This window comes from Macrobrachium rosenbergii, chromosome 42 (assembly GCF_040412425.1).
Source record: "Macrobrachium rosenbergii isolate ZJJX-2024 chromosome 42, ASM4041242v1, whole genome shotgun sequence".
NCBI classification, from domain to species: Eukaryota; Metazoa; Arthropoda; class Malacostraca; order Decapoda; family Palaemonidae; genus Macrobrachium; species Macrobrachium rosenbergii.
Genome location: NC_089782.1, coordinates 1,317,876 through 1,338,466, shown reverse-complemented (window position 1 = coordinate 1,338,466; position 20,591 = coordinate 1,317,876). Strand labels below are relative to the sequence as shown.

Genomic DNA, 20,591 nt, shown 5'->3' with positions numbered 1-20,591 from the left:
CAAAATTTATCAACATTCACAAACATTTTCGAGCTTTGAATGTTAAACTTGCTCCTGTCAACCCCTGACGAATGGCTCTGTTTTTAAATCTTAAGATCGGCGTGGTTCATAAGTATTCGTGGCCCAAGTGCATCACGGGATTTAAGTGCGATCCACTCGGAAACTTCTAAAAGTACGCATATATTCTCACAGAGGGTAAGTTTTCGTACGGGATAAAATATCCAACCCGTACTCTCTAATATTAAAAATCACCAAAATTTGGTAAAACCTCAGTTGATAACAAAAATGTTTGCATAATTACACGAACTTCGAGCCAACTCGAACTACCAATACTCGAGTCTTTAATGATCGAACAAACTTGTATCCAGACTGAACACTCAGACTTCGGCTGCTCCGTGTACCTGCCATAATAATAACGTTTTTGTCGTTTTATTTTCATTTCGTATTCCTCATTCTCTCCATTTGTAACATGTTGACAGTTGCCCCATTCTCTTAAAGGTTTTTTCATCGTGATTCTAACCTATTAGTGGTTACAATGTTTGATTTTTGTGTGTTTTTTGTGCTTTAGTTTTAATGAATTTCTGTGTTTTACCTGTTCTGTTCCTCTGCTTCGTTGTGCTACATTTTCCTTTTTTGGTCGATTTTCACTTGTTAATATTTTCAATTTGTCTTGGGTATTTTTTCTGTGAATTTTATTGCTAATGATTACTATCTGAATTCTAGAACGCCTGATGATGTAATCATGAATTGCCTAACGTGGGAAATAAATATGCAATAAAAACCACTCAAGAGTAACCCTTCCTGTACGCCTTCTAATCTAATGTGTGTGTCTGTATATGTAATATATATATATATATATATATATATATATATATATATATATATATATATATATATATTGTATATATATATATATATATATATATATATATATATATATATATATATATATATATATATATATATATATATATATATATATATATATATATATATATATATATATATATATATATATATGCATTACAATACACAGTGAATGTTGAATTAACAAGTGGGGAGGAAACTCTCCCAAAATCTTGGAGAGAATGTTTAGCTATCATCTGACGCATTTCCTCGTTAGGTAAATGATGGCGTCAGGATTTTCGAGGAGTGGGGTCATGTGATGTGATTCTGCATGTGCGTTCAACGGAAATGGCCAGGTTCGGGTGGGGAAGGCGCGTTTGTGCGTGTCTTTTGGGCGAAGTCCCAAGGTGTGAAGGAATTTAGGCATGGGAACAGGGAAACGTTAGAAGACCAACATTGAACCTTATTAAAAGTCTCAAAGTTGAGAGAGACTTGTGATTAGTGCATTATCATTCAAGACTGTGAACATTGCTGTTTGGGGATGTTTCGCTGAGTAAGAGGTCGGAAATGTACTCTTTGGAAGTGTCCCATGCTTTGACCTATTTTGACCTTTGCAAGTTACAGAATATGACATTTATTTTGATCTAGAATAATTATGACCTTTTTATTTTGTTTGGTGACCAGCGTGTTAGTCACTAGTATTGATTGGTCTAGAATCATTCATTCGATTGATTGTGGGTCTGAGTTTCCTCTAGTTATGACTTCCATTTTTATGGGGTGTGAGACACTCCATTTGATGACCATAACATTTGCTGAAATACTTTCGTTAAATTTGCAAATAAAGTCTAGTTTTGTATCTCGGAGTCGACGAGAGACAGAATTTGCAGACCCAATGCTGGCCATTGCCACCGGAGAATCTTACGGATGTAAGATGATATGACACTGTTCTTGAAGCACATGTGGAAAGAGATTATGACCCTATTTGACTTTGTTGTGTAGGGCATAACATATATATATATATATATATATATATATATATATATATATATATATATATATATATATATATGTATGTATATATATATATGTATATATATATATATATAATTTTACTATATAATAGAAACATGAATAAAGACGAATAAAGAGAAACAGGCTCGATACACATGCATTAGCAGCCACTGTGAACTTCTGAAGCTCACAGTAACGAGGAAGATCATACATTAAGGTATGTAAATGGATGAAAGATAAAGATAGATAAAGATGCGTTATCAGAAATGATATGACAGTATTATGAGGTGCACAATGACACCTAACTTTGTCACTAAAATCATAATAACCGTTCTTGAAGCAATGTCTTCAAGATGTTCCAAAATAAGTTTTTTATCTTTAAATTTTTCTTTCAACATTTATTTTTACTTAAAATTGCCAAGAGGTTTTGCTTCCAACTCAAACCATCTTATTCACTTATATAAGCTTAGTGATAAAAGGTATTTCAGTCATTAAGATTAATCATGTCCAAACCACTGAATTTTTTTCCACTTTCTCCAAAGTTCTTAAGGTTTACACCCAAAAGCAATTTATTAATAGATTACTGAATGAGATTCTGAAGGGCGTCACTCTGTTTCCTGAATGTATCAACCCAGATGAGATCGTTATTGCAGCATTCCACATCTGGGAAAACCTACAGGAACAGAAGTGGACAGATGTATTTCCCACCACGCCTCTTCTTCTTCTTTGATGTTGAACAGCTTTTCTTTAGAGTCCATAACACTGACGAGGCTCCTCTTAATTAGATGTATATCCGCTTAAAACTCTTTCAGCTAGGGGTAATGGCCACATAAAAAGGCTCAAGGAAAAACAGGACTTGAGATGAAGTTTCCAGTTGATGTTTTCCATTAAGTACGTTTATTCCACCTCAACAACCTCTAACATTACAGAAGAAGAGTAAGAAGAGGAAGAATTGACTCGTTTTCGGTTTACATACCCCTTGTATTTCTAATGTTTAATCATAGTGCTCGCTGTAAGAACTTGTACTTATATTATAACTCCGGTTATCTGCCACCAAAGAATCACTTTCTCTCGAGTCGTTATCACCTTCTTCTTCTTCTGCCCTTTTGTGACGGGCGTTTATTGAGAAGTACAGCGCTCTGGAACAAGAGAACAGTTATATCGCGTAAATTTCCAACATGGATGAACACAGAAAAGGTCTTTAGATGGATTATCCATAGTAGTCATCAAATAATATACAGATAAGGATACAAAACAGTTGTCTTTGTGACGAAATAACCGGAACTTCAAACTGGTAAACACGTCTTAGTCGTATATACCGTATTTTCCCCACCCAGTATGTGACTTGGGCAAATATCCACCGGTTAAGTTTATTATAAGTACCATCAAAGTGTAAAGAAAGTACATACCCGAATATAACAGTTGGTATTAAAACGACGAAGCCCGCGATGAGAAGCGTCACGCCTGGCATTGACCTTTTGATGAATACTGAGAAAAGATTGTCGAAAGTTAAAGCACCCAGCAGCAGCGCCAGCTGGTCCACCGATGACAGTACAGTAAAGACTCGGCCTATGGAAGAGTACAGTATAGTTACTTCTTCTTTTCTCTAATCTAGCTGTGTTCCTACTGACATCAATTTCAGGCCAAGTCAATAAACTCTTGACCCAATTCTGCACAAGATGCTCCAAGATCTAAAACCGAAACTAAATACAGAAGTAGCGGTAGCCCCGCTGGATGTCCGTTGCCCTCACGGCTTTATCCATTACCCGAGATCTCCTCTTCTTGACTTGAAATCCCAACCCAAAAGTAATGACATTTTTATCTATTAGAATGGTTATATAGCCTACCCATTTTAATTCTGTTTTAGTCTGGTTTGTAAAGCCAAATCTCTTTTGTCATCTTTTGTTTCATCGTATGTAGTTTGCGCGATCATGTAACACAATACGCTGTACGTATTTTATACCACATTGCTATTCCTATGAATGAATTTCTATATGAATGAATTTATATATATATATATATATATATATATATATATATATATATATATATATATATATATATATATATATATATATATATATTAGCAATTCATAATGTATTGTGGGACAGAAATGTCTCTGAGACATCTTGTATAAATGCTTTGAGAGTGTTAATACTGTAAACAAGGATACAACTTAGCAATTTATGATGTAATGTTGGAGAAAAAGTCTCAGAGATACTTTGTACACATGATTTTAATATTGCTACTTTAAACCAAAATTCAGCTTAGGAATTCATAATGTATTGTTGGAGAGAAATGCTCTGAGATAATATGTAAGATTTTAGAGTTTTAATACTTTAAACGAGGATACAAATTAGCAATTCATCGTGTATTGTTCGTGGAAATGTCTTTGGGACATTTTGTATAAAAGCTTTGACAGTGTTAATACTTTAAACGAACAAATGACTCAGGCATTCACGACATTTTCAGCTTCGAGGTAACCCAGAACGATAGAAAAGCAGCCACATCATATATTAGGTAAGGAATGAAAAGTGGGCAATGACAGGCAAACAAATAAGTACGGAATAGACAGATATGACGGTGCTTTTTAACTGAAGAGTGACTTCACTGCTATCCTTACTTCGTAGTGTTCCAGGGACTGAAATCTGCCGGAACAGAATCTACGAACACTATCCTCCTCCATTTCACCAGCCAAGCTTGTGTAATCTAACAAAAATATTTTAACCGGAAATACCTATCAATCAATGTTTGAATTGTTACTGTTATTAATTATGACTTTCCATCTATAGGAAAACTACTCTAGTATATGTATTTATGAAGGCGAATTACTAACCGTGTTCATCTTCCTCCACCAACGTGGACATGATAGACCTTTCTGCAACAAACAAATACTGACCGAAAACACCGATGAAGGGAACTGTGGGAACACACAAAACAGAATTTGGTTAATGGTACAGAAAATATAATATGCAAATAAGGCATTCCGGTCAAGTAATCTCAGCTATGCTACAACAATTCAGTACAGTTCAAAATTGATTTCTGTATGTATGCATTTTACTCTCAAGAAATTGCCACCCCCTCTCTCTCTCTCTCATGCATACTTACACACCCGCTCACACAAATACATAAACACGCACACATACAAGCACAGACTGGGCCGCAGAGTCCTACCAGCATAGACCTGCGAGGAGTACTGGACGAGTGCCAGCATGAAGAAGAAGGCGCAGCGACTGAGTCCTCCCAAGACGCCCACCGCGGCATCCTTGACACCCACGAATCGACGTAGCAGAGGAAGCAGAACCAACAAAGAACAACCGTCAACAGCACATTTGATTCCGTAATAGACAGAATACTCCGCGAAATCCCAACCAAACTTGTAGTTTAGGTACAAGAAAGTGTTATCGGTTTCACCTGGAATGAAATTGAGCGGTTTGTTGTCATATATCCATATATCTATCTGTTGACTGATTTTGTGTTCGTACACACACACACACACATATGTATATATATAATATATATATATATATATATATATATATATATATATATATATATATATATATATATATATATATATATATATATATATAATATATAAAGAACTATAATACATAGACATGTGCGCTCATGTTTGTACGTAGGAAGTGGACTTACGGAGCGATAACGATGAATCAATCCTATGGCTCTCTGTTATAAGATATATATATATATATATATATATATATATATATATATATATATATATATATATATATATATATATATATATATATATATATATATATCCAGAGCAAACTGCGAGACCTCAGTAGCAAACGTGTCTTGAAGCATGAAAATTTCCCATTTCCTTTGTCTATATTTTTGTTTTTTATATTCCTTAATTATTTGTTTGTATATTAATATATAGCTGTTACAGTTGTTATTTCTTCAAATTGGTGAAGTTGCTGTTCTACTGTTACTGCTGTTATAGCATTTCTTCCTGTTCTCTCCACTTGAGTAGACAATATTTAAATTTACTAACGAATAATGTCATAATGTTGATGTTTTGTGTGGCAGTCATGATGGCAGTTTTCTCTCACCTAGTCTAACCGCTTGTAACAGCACCGCCCCCTTGCAAACTGACAGAAAAATGAGGGTGCCAGTAATTCTCTTTTGGCGCTCATTATCACAACACTTTTCTCTTTTGGTAAGGTCCTGTTCCAATTCTCCGTCTTTAGATTAGCCTACTTGTATACGCATTTTAATATTCTAAAATGAGTTTCCTTTAAAAGAATTTTAATACTCTATTAACAACATTTTGTGAGGACTGAAAGTTTTCGATATATCGTCTCTTATCACTGACATTACTTTCTGACCTGGCTTCAAATTTCCTTGCTGTCTTTTCCTATATCAACCGGTGAGATTTCTACATTCTGAAATTCGCAAAAGAATATTCTACAGCGCTACACACTCTTTGTCATAGCTTTCACTGACACGTGACAGTCCTTTTGTATAGAAGCGTGAATTCGTTCCACTGCGAAGGAAGCTTTCCTTCGAAGAAACGGTACCTCTCATTGTAGAACGCTCCCAGTTCTTCACCAGGAAGTAAATTGTGCATTACATGGAAAATATTTAGATTTATTCCACTATGTCATTATATCGCATACATTTAATATATTAAGCACATATGTGATCTACATGTGATGACAGTTCTTGCATTTTAGTACAGCAATTAAAATGCAATTTTTATACAAGACTGACTGAGAGAAAAGTGATAATGCTATCACTTTTCCTGAAATATCTCGTATCTTCTCATCAGGAGTAACAGACAACCATCACAGTTCGCTCACCTACAACGACGAACGAAACCAAAAAGTTGGCGACGACATCGGCGACCACCATGGCCCTCAATCCTCCAGCACGGCTTCTAAAGGTGGTCGCTATGGAATCGCTTACTCCTCGGAATATGGCCCCGCACCAAGTGTCTCTGGAGTAGCCGTCTACCTCATCATGGCCCGGCCGATCTTCAACAATCTTCTCGCACAGGTCACGCTGATTATCAAAACTTTCTCTGGAATTCCTATAACCGCAATCAGAGAACGTGAAATAATTAAGTGATTCGGGAGTACTTACGCTGATGAGCCTTGATCTAGAACGTTTCGGATGGCCTTCCACAAACTTCGCTTTAGATGAAGCAAGCAACGTTATGCTGTCTGCATTGTCCAGAGCGCTGTCGCTGGCAGCCTTAGACAAACAAATCTCTCTTCTCCCTCTGTCAAAGAGGTCTGCTGTTGAAATTCCCTTGTTCCTTGTTCTCACATGACTCACAAATTTGACCTTCGAAACTGTGAGACTAGGTGTCACTTTATATGATCCTGCAAAATTTTTTACTTCACCATTTTCATCCAGAGATACCTCCCCCTCGATACGTGTTTGACTTATTTTAATGTTGGTTATTTCCTGTATAATTTCTTCATCTTTTCCTGGGAGAAGTTTTAAAGAAGAACCTGAAATGGTTTCATTCCTAACTGCATCTCCTTGAGACACTCTGGTATCAGTATCATGGTTGCGTTCGCTGTCATCAAGGCTATCAGTGGTGGCCGTTACTTGCGGAGGCGTCCCGTACAGACTGATAGTATTCATCGAACCTGCAGATGGGGGATGAATAGCGTTTTCCTCATCTGGAGAAGCTGCTTCTGTCACTCTTATATCTGGTGGCGTTCCATATATGCTGCTAACGCTTATAGTCTTCTTTGCCTCAAAAGGCACTGCAAGAGCAGGGAGAGGGCGAGTCGGGATGCCAACTGACGACGGAAACTCTCCTTCCCCATCGGGTAAAGCCATTTTTCCCATGTTTTCAATGTGTCCCACACTCTGGGATATGGTTACTCTAGAGACAATGTTATCGGCGGGGCTATATTTTTCTGCCTTTACCTCGGGAAGCCTTTGGGATCCATTGCCATCAGGACTGCTTTCACTATCTCTTTCAGCCACTGAGGAAATAACACAGGATGCAAACGATCTGTGGCGGGAGGGTGACAACGTCGATTCCAGAGATCCATAACATCTCTGGCTGGGCTGGGACGACAGAACAGGAGGACCATCCAGATCATCATAGCTGTACCGTAAATGAGGATAGTCCATTTGCACGTCGTCACGCAAGAAGCACAAGATGTAAAGCAGGGTAAGGATGAACCCTGACTGCAGACCTGCTCTTGCAAGAGTAAAATTTGTCAGTAAAACTTCACCAGGAGAGAAAAATAAATTAAGAATCTATTGCTAAGTAAACACTTGACAAAATCTTGGCAATACTTGTGCCCACACACTGCACACGCATGAATATATATATATTATATATATATATATATATATATATATATATATATATATATATATATATATATATATATATATATATATGTATATATTATATAATATATATATATATATATATATATATATATATATATATATGTATGTGTGTATATATATGTGTATATATATATGTATATATATATATATATATATATATATATATATATATATATATAATAGATATATAGATATATATATATATATATATATATATATATATATATATATATATATATATATATATATATATATATATATATATATATATATATATTATTCTTCATTGAAGCACCTCAGCTCAAAATACACCATCTCGTAACCTCTCCAAACCTTCTCTAGCAGTCTCTTTTTCCCTTGTTTGGAATTCACTTTCAAAAACTTCATTTCACTTTCTGTTGTACAACTTCAGCAAAACTTCTGCTGCCCTTTTGCCTCAACCACATGATTCACCTCGTATCTCATCCTGCCGTCGGGAGCGCTCGCTCCACAATACCTGTTTCGTGCATCGGATCAGTGACCAGAGTTTCCACCAACACCATCACATTCCTCTTCCTGACTCCTATTTCCAGGGGCCTCAGAGCTTTGCTCTTCTGTACATTCTTCCTCGTGTATTTACTAATGAGGTCAAAACCGTTCACCCTCTGTATCCTTTCTTCGCTAACTTTAACCCAAAAGTGACACACACACACACACACACACACACACATATATATATATATATATATATATATATATATATATATATATATATATAATAAATACACACACACTATATATATATATACACACGTATATATATACGTATTTATGTATTTATATATACATATATATATATATATATATATATATATATATATATATATATATATATATATATATGTGTGTGTGTGTGTGTGTGTGTGTGTGTGTGTGTGTGTCACTTTTTGGGTTAAAGTTAGAAGAAAGGATACAGAGGGTGAACGGTTTTGACCTCATTAGTAAATACACGAGGAAGAATGTACAGAAGAGCAAAGCTCTGAGGCCCCTGGAAATAGGGAGTCAGGAAGAGGAATGTGATGGTGTTGGTGGAAACTCTGGTCACTGATCCGGATGCACGAAACAGGTATTGTGGAGCGAGCGCTCTCCCGACGGCAGGATGAGATACGAGGTGAATCATGTGGTTGAGGCAAAAAGGGCAGCAGAAGTTTTGCTGAAGTTGTACAACAGAAAGTGAAATGAAGTTTTTGAAAGTGAATTCCAAACAAGGGAAAAAGAGACTGCTAGAGAAGGTTTGGAGAGGTTACGAGATGGTGTATTTTGAGTTGAGGTGTTCAATGAAGAAAATAGCATTAGTAGAATAGTGCACAATTCTGAGCAGGTCTGCCCTTGTGACACCCCCGCCTCAAACAGACTCTGGGGCTGTCAGTAAATTGCAATAATGGTTGCAAGCACAGATAAATCTCCAACCATCATAAAGGTCTTGTCTTGTTAAAAGATCACAATTTTATGAATTCAATAATGCAGTTTACTTACTATATCTAAAATATAAAGAAAATAGTAATATCACTATTAAGGTTATTCGGTAAGTATATTCAACATTATACAAACATTTAATCACTGATGTATGGATTATCTCGTCTAGCACAGGTACTGGCAAAAGTGGAAATACTGAGTGATGAGATGAAGCAAAACCGTAATATTGTCAACTTTGCAACCGAACGTAAAAGATTAGAACACTCAGTGCAAACAAGAGCTGAAAAATTATGCCTACATTATTACTCATGGTCAGAACATTTTTCATAATGACTTGAACACGCAAAGTATTTATGAAACGTTTCTCTTAGCTCTTCTGTAAGCAGATTTCCTTACCAGAATATCACCGTCTAGAGACACTGCAGTATTTTTAACTGAAATACCTCCAAGAGCAGAAAGTCTATCACTTGACATTGCTGACTGAAGTCTATTTTCTTGATTTTCTTTCGATGAGACTTCTCTAGTGATTGCACCTTTCGCACGAGTGGTCAGCACAACCCTTGGAACAATTCCAGTGCTAGTATACTGTACATCTCCCGACGATTGAACCTACAAATTATGATACCCAATTTTTTGCAGTGAAAGGCGTATTTTTACAGTTATTCACGACCATTACAAACGATTTAATTCTATTTCCTGTTCCCAAGCATCATTATTACCCATCATTTGTTCATACTTGCTGGAACACTGAGTTTGCTGTGGGTTATCCAAAAACTTGGTTGGCTCGTGAATCGCTAAATTCGTATTCAGATATGTTTCCCTTCTTGATATTGTCTCAGGAAACGCCAGCACCTGAGACCTCGGCTATTTTTTTTTATTAATTTCTAATGACTACATTTTCAGCAGTACTTCGTTATTCAGAAAGCAAGTGGGAGTTGAGCTCATTTCTGTTTCCAGAACGTCTGTCTTCACATCTGTTGCCTGAATGAGCAGCATTAAAAAGAAAAGAAAAAAAAAAGCGTATTTCTTACTGCTGGTAAAAATGGCCAGTGGCACAGAATGTGTAGTTTCTCTGGATATCATGCCACGTTTTTACTTCTGACTCAAACTTCCTTAATGAAGTGAACTAACTACCTCCTTCAGATGGTATATAAGACGGCGAACTGTCAACTCGAGCCTTCCATCTAGCACATGAAGATTAATTGCCCTTTGATTATGAGATGCAAAAATCTTCAGAAATTGCCGTCAGGTATGTTAAAGGTTTCAAAGGATGTATAGTCAGTCAACTGTTTTAGTAAGAATTTCAGGGCAAAAGCAAGCATGCCATTCAAAGTATGTGAATCCTGGAACATACAGCGCGTGCGCATTTATCTTCAGCAGACGAACAGTAGCCTAAGCTATTCCTTTGTTTTCCTCGTCATGTCGTGTTCTTGGTCACACGGATATTCTGGTTATGCCTGGCTCCAGGTGTCACGCACATTTGAAAACTTCAAAGGTGTTCCTTTCATTTTCAAAACTTCCCCATAAGTAACAAATCAGATCACAATGACATATTTTTTATAAGATACATAAGCATTGCAGTCTAAAATCTCCACATTTACAGATAATGATAATAGCCTCTTTGATAACAGTTTCTGTGCTGGAAATTACCCATGTGATTTAAAGAGATAGAGTCATCCACAAGTAGTTTCGCAACTATTCCCAGAGAACGTCCTTAGGAACTGCTGCTCAGCTTCTCACTGGTACCTCTAAATGCTCAAGTCTCGGTAGAAAGAAAAATGACGACGCCATTTCAGATATAATGCCGAAGGAATCAAAAGGACTTTTATCTCGTTCAGTTACGATTATAAAAAAGTTTCAGTGGAGTGATTTCTATGTCATAAAGTAATGCAAGAAATAAAAAAATATAACTGCAATATTTAGCAGGTCAAACTCTCATGATTTTGCCGATATACTTAAAGAAGAATTTACCCGGTTGTGGCAACCTTATTCATTCACTGGCGTGGGAAGCCGAATTCTTAGTCAATATTTCATTGGAGCCCAAATGCTGCTCGGGTTGGCAATCTCTCCCCCACCTCCAGAGGCCACAAACGAAACTCTTCTAACCGCCCTCACCGGGGTGTTTGAGGTGCGATAGCTAAAGAACCAATTCTGAGGCCTAGGAGGAAGGCGAGGTGGTAACCTTTAGAAAGTTTGATGAAACTACAGAAACAGATGAACAGATTGGCCTGAATACTATGAGGGCACGTGTGTGCATGATACAAGTGGATGATGTGAGCATACAGCGCGTGCGCATTTATCTTCAGCAAACGAACAGTAAGCTATTCCTTTGTTTTCCTCGTCATGTCGTGTTCTTGATCACACGGATATTCTGGATGTTAGAACGCTGAAGAAGCTTTTCTTCTGAAGAAGTTGTCAGGCCTGTGGTTTTTTATTTACTCTATATTTTCTTTTACAGTGTTTTTTCTTCAATTCAGCAGTTTAGAAGGTTAAAATGGCAGTGACTGGTGTCTTACTCTATATCTAAAGCCACCCTTTGTGACAGGAAACGGTTTATTGATGAAAAAAAAAGACATATTGATGTGGCTGTGGATGTGCTGGGTAGGCTACCCTTAATGTAAGCAAGTTTACCAAGATATTTCCTTCTTAACCTCTTTAAACGAAGCACCCCAGCTCCATCCCCACCTACCTCCTTGAAGTTAATGACTTGTTTCCAGTAACCTGCATTCTGCCACGAGGGAAAAATGATTTCCAGTAAGCAAAACAAGCCAAACTACATAAAAAAAAATGAATCATGGTCATCAATTGCATTTACGCTGTCGGTTGACAGTAGTTAGCACATATTTCAAAGCACACGGCTCTCACGAGAGCTTTCAAAATTCAGCATAAAATTATGGTAGATAAATTAAGCGACCAAATATGAACAAAATGACCGGAACAAAATTCTGTTTAGCGTTACAATATAAACATGTGGTTCAGGAAGGACACTCACCTAAGAAAAGGTAGACGTAGTTGGTGGTAATGTAAGTCGTGGCCAAAGTCATGAGCAAGAGGCCACCCGCAGCTCCTAGGAAAATGGCTGCCTCCAGCACACTCAGCCGGACGGTCCTTTTCTCCAGGGGCGTCTCCTGCACGATGTAGCTTGTTACTGCCGTCTGTTGACATGGACACAGACAGAAATGGACGTCAAAAGAGTGCCTTCTCTCATTCTGAGTTTGGGCTATGCATCAATAAACATGCCCTTAAACAGCTAAATGTTATCAATGCTTATCTCTCTCTCTCTCTCTCTCTCTCTCTCTCTCTCTCTCTCTCTCTCACACACACACACACAAACATTATACTATATCATTCTATCTATATATGTATATATATATACATATATATATATATATATATATATATATATATATATATATATATATATATATATATATATATATATATATATATATACTGTATATATATATGTAGAATCTACTGGTCACTTTTACCAGACACATATGTAATTCTAATAGCCACAATGCCCTCTTAACTTCTCGAATTCTTCGCGCTTTTTTGGATGTTCTTGTAACTACAAAGCCGCAAGATCCAAACGCAAGAAATTGAAGAGACTTTGATGCCCGGTCGCGAGAAACGAACCCGCGTCACCATAACCACAAGGAGGAGGTTGGCAACGTCACCTCCTTGTGGTGAGACTTTGATGCCCAGTTGCGGGAAACGAACCCGCGTCACCATAACCACAGAGGAGGTCGGCAACGTCACCTCCTTTGTGGTTATGGTGACGCAGGTTCATTCCCGCGACCAGCATCAAAGTCTCTTCAATTTCTTGCGTTTGGATCTTACGGCTTTGTAGTTACAAGAATATCCAAAAAGTGCGAAGAATTCGAGAAGTTAAGAGGGCATTGTGGCTATTAGAATTACATATATATACATATATATATATATATATATATATATATATATATATATATATATATATATATATATATATACTGTATATATATATATATTCGCTGTATATATATTGTACATACATTTCTTCCACTTGCATTTGTCTTTGAAAGCTAGTAATTGGTAAACTGTATTTTGTAAATTAAAGAATCTGGAAAAAAAACCATCCCATCTCATATAAGTATATATATATATATATATATATATATATATATATATATATATATACATATACACATATATATATACATATATACATAGATAGATAGAGATATAGCATAATGTGTGTGTGTGTGTGTGAGAGAGAGAGAGAGAGAGAGAGATAAGCATTGATAACTGTTTAAGCGCATGTTTATTGATGCATAGCCCAAACTCAGAATGATAGCAGGCAGGAGATGTTGATGGTCAGACCACAAAACACATCAGGTGATGACTAAGTCAAGGTCGGTCACTCATAAGTAATCCATTTATTACGCTGACACGTTTCGTAATGACATTGTTACCTTCTTAAGGCTAAAAGAGAGAGAGAAAAAAGAAAAAAACATACAATTTTAGAAAAAACATTAAGTCTGCAATAGAAAAACATTTTAACATGTTACAGGTCATTCTTGTTCTGAAAAACCCCTTTACACTAGGGTCGCTTTTTAATTGTGAAGATAGACTCCCCAATAATGCAATCTCCAGTTGTGTATAAATATATTTGCCTCAAATGTTATTTGGGGACATATGTGGGATCAACTAAACAATTGCTGAGGATCAGAGCTGATTCACATAAAGGTGTTGATTGGTTGATTACGAAAGTTAGGTCTTGAAGACCAAGCGCCGGACATAAAGGTGTTAGCCATCACATTGGTTGCAGACTGTTCAATCCTGAATTTTCCAACATCAGAAATCATGCAACAATATGTAAAACCAATATCAAATACTCTGACTTCTCTGTTTTGGGCCAAACAAGTTGTTTACAAGAACTGCTCATTTTAGAATCGTTATTCATTAAGCAGTTAGTGCTCGAGTTGACCTCACACTCTTCCTCTTGAGCCGGTTTCTTTGTTACTGCTCTCTCCTTTTCTGGTCATTCAGTCTTCAGCTCTCCATCTACCAGATTCTTTTTCCTAAATTATTTTGCTTTTTTAATGCACATGTATATAATATGTCAAGACTTTAAAGAAAAATATTATATTCCATGTATTTTAAAATGGTATGTTTTCTTTCTCTCTCTCTCTCTCTCTCTCTCTCTCTCTCTCTCTTCTTTTAGCCTTGGGAATGTAACAATGTCATTACGAAACTCATCGGCATAATAAATGGATTACCTATGAATGCCCGATCTTCACTTCGTCACCATTACCTGATATAATATATATATATATATTATTATGATTAGCAAGAATTCGCTAGCAAATTGCCTCCCCACCCCCCTTCTTTGTTGTTGTTGGTTGTTCATTTACTGCCAGCCAGCCGATCAATAGACCATCTGTCTATCGACTTAAAAACAAGGGTTTAAAAGATTAAAGGCGCTCCCATTTTTGATAAAGATCTTTCCTTCGAGGCAAAAGTAATCTGGCTTGGGTGTTTCTCCTACAGGCCAAAACCTCCCCTGCGGGCAGCAGGTGCAATGAGTCAAAACATCTGTGCTGGACGCCCCCCTGCCCCATAGGAGGGGATAAAAAGCGGAAACCCACGAGGTCGACACACACACGCGGGCTGGAAGATATGGAGTGAACTTGTGAAGACGTCCTCAACACCTGGCCCCATCGATGCCCTTGCATCCTAACCACGTGGCCCTTTCCAAAGTATACTTTTCCTCGTGCCCTTCGACCGTATTCCAAGTGTTCTCTCCACCGCTGGCCTGCCTCGAGCCCACACGCCATTGCTTGGAGTTTCGAGGAGTCCCCATCGCCTTGCCCCTTTACGGAAGCCCTTGCATCTCACCACGTGGAAGAAACTCGCCCTCGGAAATCGCAAGTCATCCACGGACCGCCTTCTACGCGCCCTCGGAAAAACTGCTAAGGTAAAGTGCCCTGGAAGAACCCCATTTCAGTCACGCTTTTGTCTCGTAAAATTTGCTTAAAGAGAAAGCCAGAAATCACCCTTGTCTAATGCCCGTGCACCTCTTGCATCGGCAGTATTAATTCTTTATTACTCCTTTGGCACCCTCAGTGCAGCTTCGAATTCATTATTCTTTTGTCTATTTTCATTACTGGCGTATAATGTGCATATCTCTCATTTCAGAGGGATCCTATTTCATGGAAGCTTCTCGGACCGTGTCTGGAATCCCCAGTTTCATTCAATCCCATAGAATCTCCTTCAGGATAGTAATCTACTTGAGTTCCTCTTTCCCGTACTGATATCATTTATGTAAATACACTCCTTTAAATTTGCCCACGTGTTTTACGTAATATTTCCCTCAGTAACAAGAGCCCTATGCTCGTATGAAATTCTCCTTTGTTTTCCTCTTTTTTTTTACGTTTTCCTGTACCCACGAAGTCAGAATCACAAGGCTAAATTACCTCGTAAATCGTTGCAGAGCATATTTCAAACTAAAACCAGAAAAACGTAAATATATATATATATAAACTAAAACCACGGAAAAACGTAAATATATATATATATATATATATATATATATATATATATATATATATATATATATATATATATATATATATATATATATATATATATATATATATATATATATATATATATATATATATATATATATATATATATATATATATATATATATATATATTTCTATGAATGTCCAAGGGATACTTACTTGATTCTGTGTGGAATGGATGAATGCAGGGAGTTGCTTTTATTTATTACACATCTGACTCAATATTAGGACAATTCGTAGGCAAACAAAAGAAGTTTATGGCTTAGGGCCTTCTTCATGTGAGGAAATTATGTAAACCCAAGGGTTGTCTTTACTATTATATTTACATAACAAACACAGATCAGAAGAATGACGAATTACTGGGCAGGTAATAATAAAGGCCTGCTAAAATAATGAATCCTACACAGAATAAATATTCTATTCCGATGATGCCTTCATAACAGGAAACATCGCGGGGGGCTGGTTAGAAGGGGGACTGCACATGGATCGAGCTGAGAGATTCCACAGTCGAGGCCTATCTACAAAATATGCAAGACAGTTACTTGCAATAATAATAAGACGCTCAAAGGGAAACTGAGGAATGCGTAGATGGTGCCAGATAACTCAGTTCAACACTAATGCATAATTATGTTAACACTAAATGCTCCAACACAAATTACTGAAGGTGATCGCATAATGGAAAATAAACGAAAAATCAGGCAGAGAAATAACAGAATCATGACTAACTAAGAAAACCTTATTCCAGCACATTACCTTCATCAAGATGATGGTGTCTTCGTTCAATAGGGCGCTGCTGATGGAGGAGGGAATTATAATGCCACTACAAAGTATACTGGTTTGAGCCCTGGGGTCGAACACGTGGAAGGTTCAAAAAGACAGGCGAGGTAAGGACATCCATCCTCGGGTGGTGTTCAGCATGTTCTCTCTCTCGATTCCTGTTGCATCATTTATAAATAACCTTCGGGGATTACGCTGTGGCATCTGGCTGGGTGTCACAAAGGTCTATCTTCATCATGTTTTCTATAATGACCACATGGCATCAGTTAACCCTCATGGAGGATTCAGAATGAGGTGGGGAGCCAACTTTCTCTTTTTGGCTCCTCCCTTGCTTTGCTTGAAGCTGAGAAGGTTTCTGGAAAAGGCCTTAGGCAGTCAACTGGACAGAGAGAAGGGTTATGCTTAACCATTTTGGGGAATGAAGGAGAGAGTTTATGAAGGGGCGAGTGGAAACCCACAGTCCTAGTGATTAAATCGATTGGAATTAATTTTATTTCTTTCTCAACTATGTTACAGATGTAAAAACAGGTGAGGTTATGAGGAAAAGAGGTCACATCCATTGCACCTCCCCAACCAAGTTAGCATTCACACCCTAGATTGGGTGAGAATGATTACCAGCAAGCAAACTCACTTAAATACTTTACTTTACTTCTCTCTCATTTCCCTATGGTGCCTTATAATTTAACTAAAACTTCTGTGTAGCAATTAATTTCAAGAAGCAAACAACTCTGTGACATTTACGTTAACACAGAATAAATATTTGCTGCTAGAAATGACATCTTTTTCTCATTAAATTCCTATTATGTTAAGGCAGCGTTAATCAGAATATTTTCACAATGAATTAGTACTAGGTTAATTCTAGAGATACTTCATGCACTCTAAATAATTAATTACGAATTTTGCACACATGCAGTTAGTCTGCCTTGGAGAAGCATTACAATAAGGTAAACTTGGGCTTAGTTAGGTGTTCCCACGATACTTGAGCAACAGCTCAGTGCCATTAGGGCACTATAAACGCAAGGTCGTGAGTCTGAGACTTGAGATTTAGTATAGAGATTCACAAAGAGAATAGGTGACATATTCAGAGTAATCAATGATTGTTACTAAAAGATGATGATTAAATATGCCGAAATTACATTCCTTAGCCTATGGGAAAACAGCTAAGGTCATTTCTTAGCCCAAGGAGGCCGCAAAGGTGGCCAGAGGGCGCGAATCCTCCTAGAGGGTCATTTGCCAGCATCTACAATAATGGCACGGTGGCAAGTTGGCACTCATATAATAATAACTAATTGGCGCTGGCATATGGTATTTTAAATGCATCATGCTGTGGCAGGCATGAAAGGGCAGTCATAGGACCTATACAGTTGGCATATCTGTCAATGGCACTCTGCATTAGCAGAGGTGATTAAAGTAAAATGGAGGCCTTGGTAAGGCATAAAATAAATGTAAGTAATAATCAAAAGTCAGGAAGGGAAATGCTGAAGGAAAAGTATAAGGGATAGAGTTATGAGGAAAATAACTAGGTGAAGGACCCTGACATCCTCTTCTGGATAGAGGTGCCAAAGTCTTCATAGGGAAAAAGAGTGACACTGTGCCATTTTGGCATGGGTGCCAGGAGAGCTCGGGTGCTTGTTTTAAGCTACTTGGAATTATCCAGGCCTGTGGTATTTCCTCCACAGACCTCTCTTACTTTGATGGTTCATCTTGGCCGGGGAATCGGTGGAACTGAGCCCGGGGAGGGTATTTGAGTGCCACCTGTGTTGGCTTCCTTGACGGCTGGCGCAGGGACCTTCTTTACAAGCTCTACCACAATCCGTCGCAGTTCCTTGAGTTCATCGGCCACTTGAGACGTGGCAGAATCCTTACTCAGTGCTGTGTCTGCTGCAGACTGAGATGGAGAGGAAGCGGTCGTGGGGGGTGTGAGAGGCTTGCAAGTAAGAATGACCAGCTTAGGCACAGGTTGTGAGACCGCACCTTTGGGTAAGTTTCTGCTGTGGTTGGGAGGATCCGTCTCCCTTACCGGCATTGGTAGCGGAGCAAGCCGGGAGAAGAGAGGGGACCTGGACTGGGATCTCTGGAATGGAGACCAGAAGAGTGCTCTGATGCTGGTGCTAAGGTGGGGTCAGGCACTAATATTTGATTTGGAACTTGCTCGTCATTCGGGACAGATGGAGCTTGGCACTACTCAGTGCACCCAAGTGACACTGGCAGTGGAACAAATGCAGGCGTTTGAGTCTTACTCGTGCCTAATGAATCATTTGGGGGGATTGGCCCCCTGGATTGCTGTAACCTAGATGGGTACTGGAAGTCCTGCCCCAGGAGGAGGTCATAACCTCCAGGAATGTATCTGGCGACTGTGAGGTCGCCAATTTCATATCTACGAGGTCTCGCGATCTTCAACTTGACAGTAGGAAGTATCATTTTGAAGTGATTGATACCCTCAATCGTGACGAGTTTACATCCGTTGATGATAGCTCCACAGGGAACCTTGTCTTCCCTTATGAGGGACATTTGTGCACCAGAATCATCAAATGCCTTGACCTGGCTGGCGGGGCACCTACCTCGGGGAACTGCCACAAAAATGGGACCCTGGGCTGGAGGACCTAAAGACGTTGGATCTCTGACTACCAAGGTAAGGGCAGGCGTACTTGATTTATTATTATTAGGGCATTTTGCCCATTGGGTGGAGTGCTTATAGACTTTGCAAGTGGGGCAATAAGACTGGCTATAATCTTTACCTGGCACTGTCCCATAGGAGGGAGCAGGCCCTTTACCCTGCGTCCACGACCCAGGTGTTGCTCTGGGTGTTGTCCCATTTGAGGATATAGAGGGGTTGTCTGGCTGACTCTCAGCCTTCAAGCAGCACTGTCCAGTGGAGTGCCCTGTTCTCTTACAACACCCACACATGGGTTTCCTATGGGGGTGCCCATTCTTGTGAGGTTGCTGGGAGTTGGTCGAGGCAGGTGAGGAGGGATATAATTTCCGTCCATGGGAACTAAGATGGGGATGGTGGGTATCCCATATGTCAGCCCAATGGCAGCACTCGACCACTGTCTTAGGCGCCTTATCGCACAAATGAGTGATGAGAGCTGGTGTGGCATAAAATAAGAAGTCCTCAAGCTGGAAAAGTTTGAGGGCTTCCTCCACACTAGTGGCTTTCAGAGAATCTAGCCATTGTTTTAGGACCTGGGTCTTTTTGAAGATCCACTTAGACCAGGTTTGGCCTGATTCCTTGGGCATATTTCCTCACCTTTTCCTCCAATGGTTGGGAGTTATTTCAAAAGCCTTTATAATGGCTTGGCGGACAAGGCCAAGATTTCCTTGATCCTCAGGGGGGAGAGCGTTGAATGCAGTGGCACCCTTCCCTTCAAGGAGCTTTCCCAGGATCAGAGAAACTTCTTCAGTAGAGGGCTGATAGGTCGTCAGGACCTTTTCAATATGGTAGAGCCGGGTTCAGGCTCAGCTTCGTCCCATTTTCTTATGAGGGTGCCTACACTGCTGAGGGTTGAGTGAGGCGAGGGCATTGTGCATGTTGTGAGCTGCCATTGCAAGCTGATGAGCTCTTTCTTTCTCCCT

At 38.5% G+C, this 20,591-nt stretch overlaps 1 protein-coding gene across 3 annotated transcripts in view; it reads right to left on the bottom strand.

The window, feature by feature from the left end:
- Positions 1-2,731: 2,731 nt before the first annotated feature.
- Positions 2,732-20,591, bottom strand: part of LOC136827875 (uncharacterized) — a 75,033-nt gene continuing 57,173 nt past the window's right edge. For all 3 annotated transcript variants that reach the window (XM_067085334.1, XM_067085333.1, XM_067085335.1), the window contains 6 exons: positions 12,660-12,822; positions 6,691-8,049; positions 5,033-5,272; positions 4,695-4,778; positions 3,267-3,426; positions 2,732-2,996 (listed from right to left, as the gene is read on the bottom strand). In XM_067085334.1, coding sequence (XP_066941435.1) covers positions 2,852-2,996; positions 3,267-3,426; positions 4,695-4,778; positions 5,033-5,272; positions 6,691-8,049; positions 12,660-12,822 — 2,151 coding nt within the window. In that variant the 3' untranslated portion in view covers positions 2,732-2,851. The remainder of the gene's footprint in view (positions 2,997-3,266; positions 3,427-4,694; positions 4,779-5,032; positions 5,273-6,690; positions 8,050-12,659; positions 12,823-20,591) is intronic.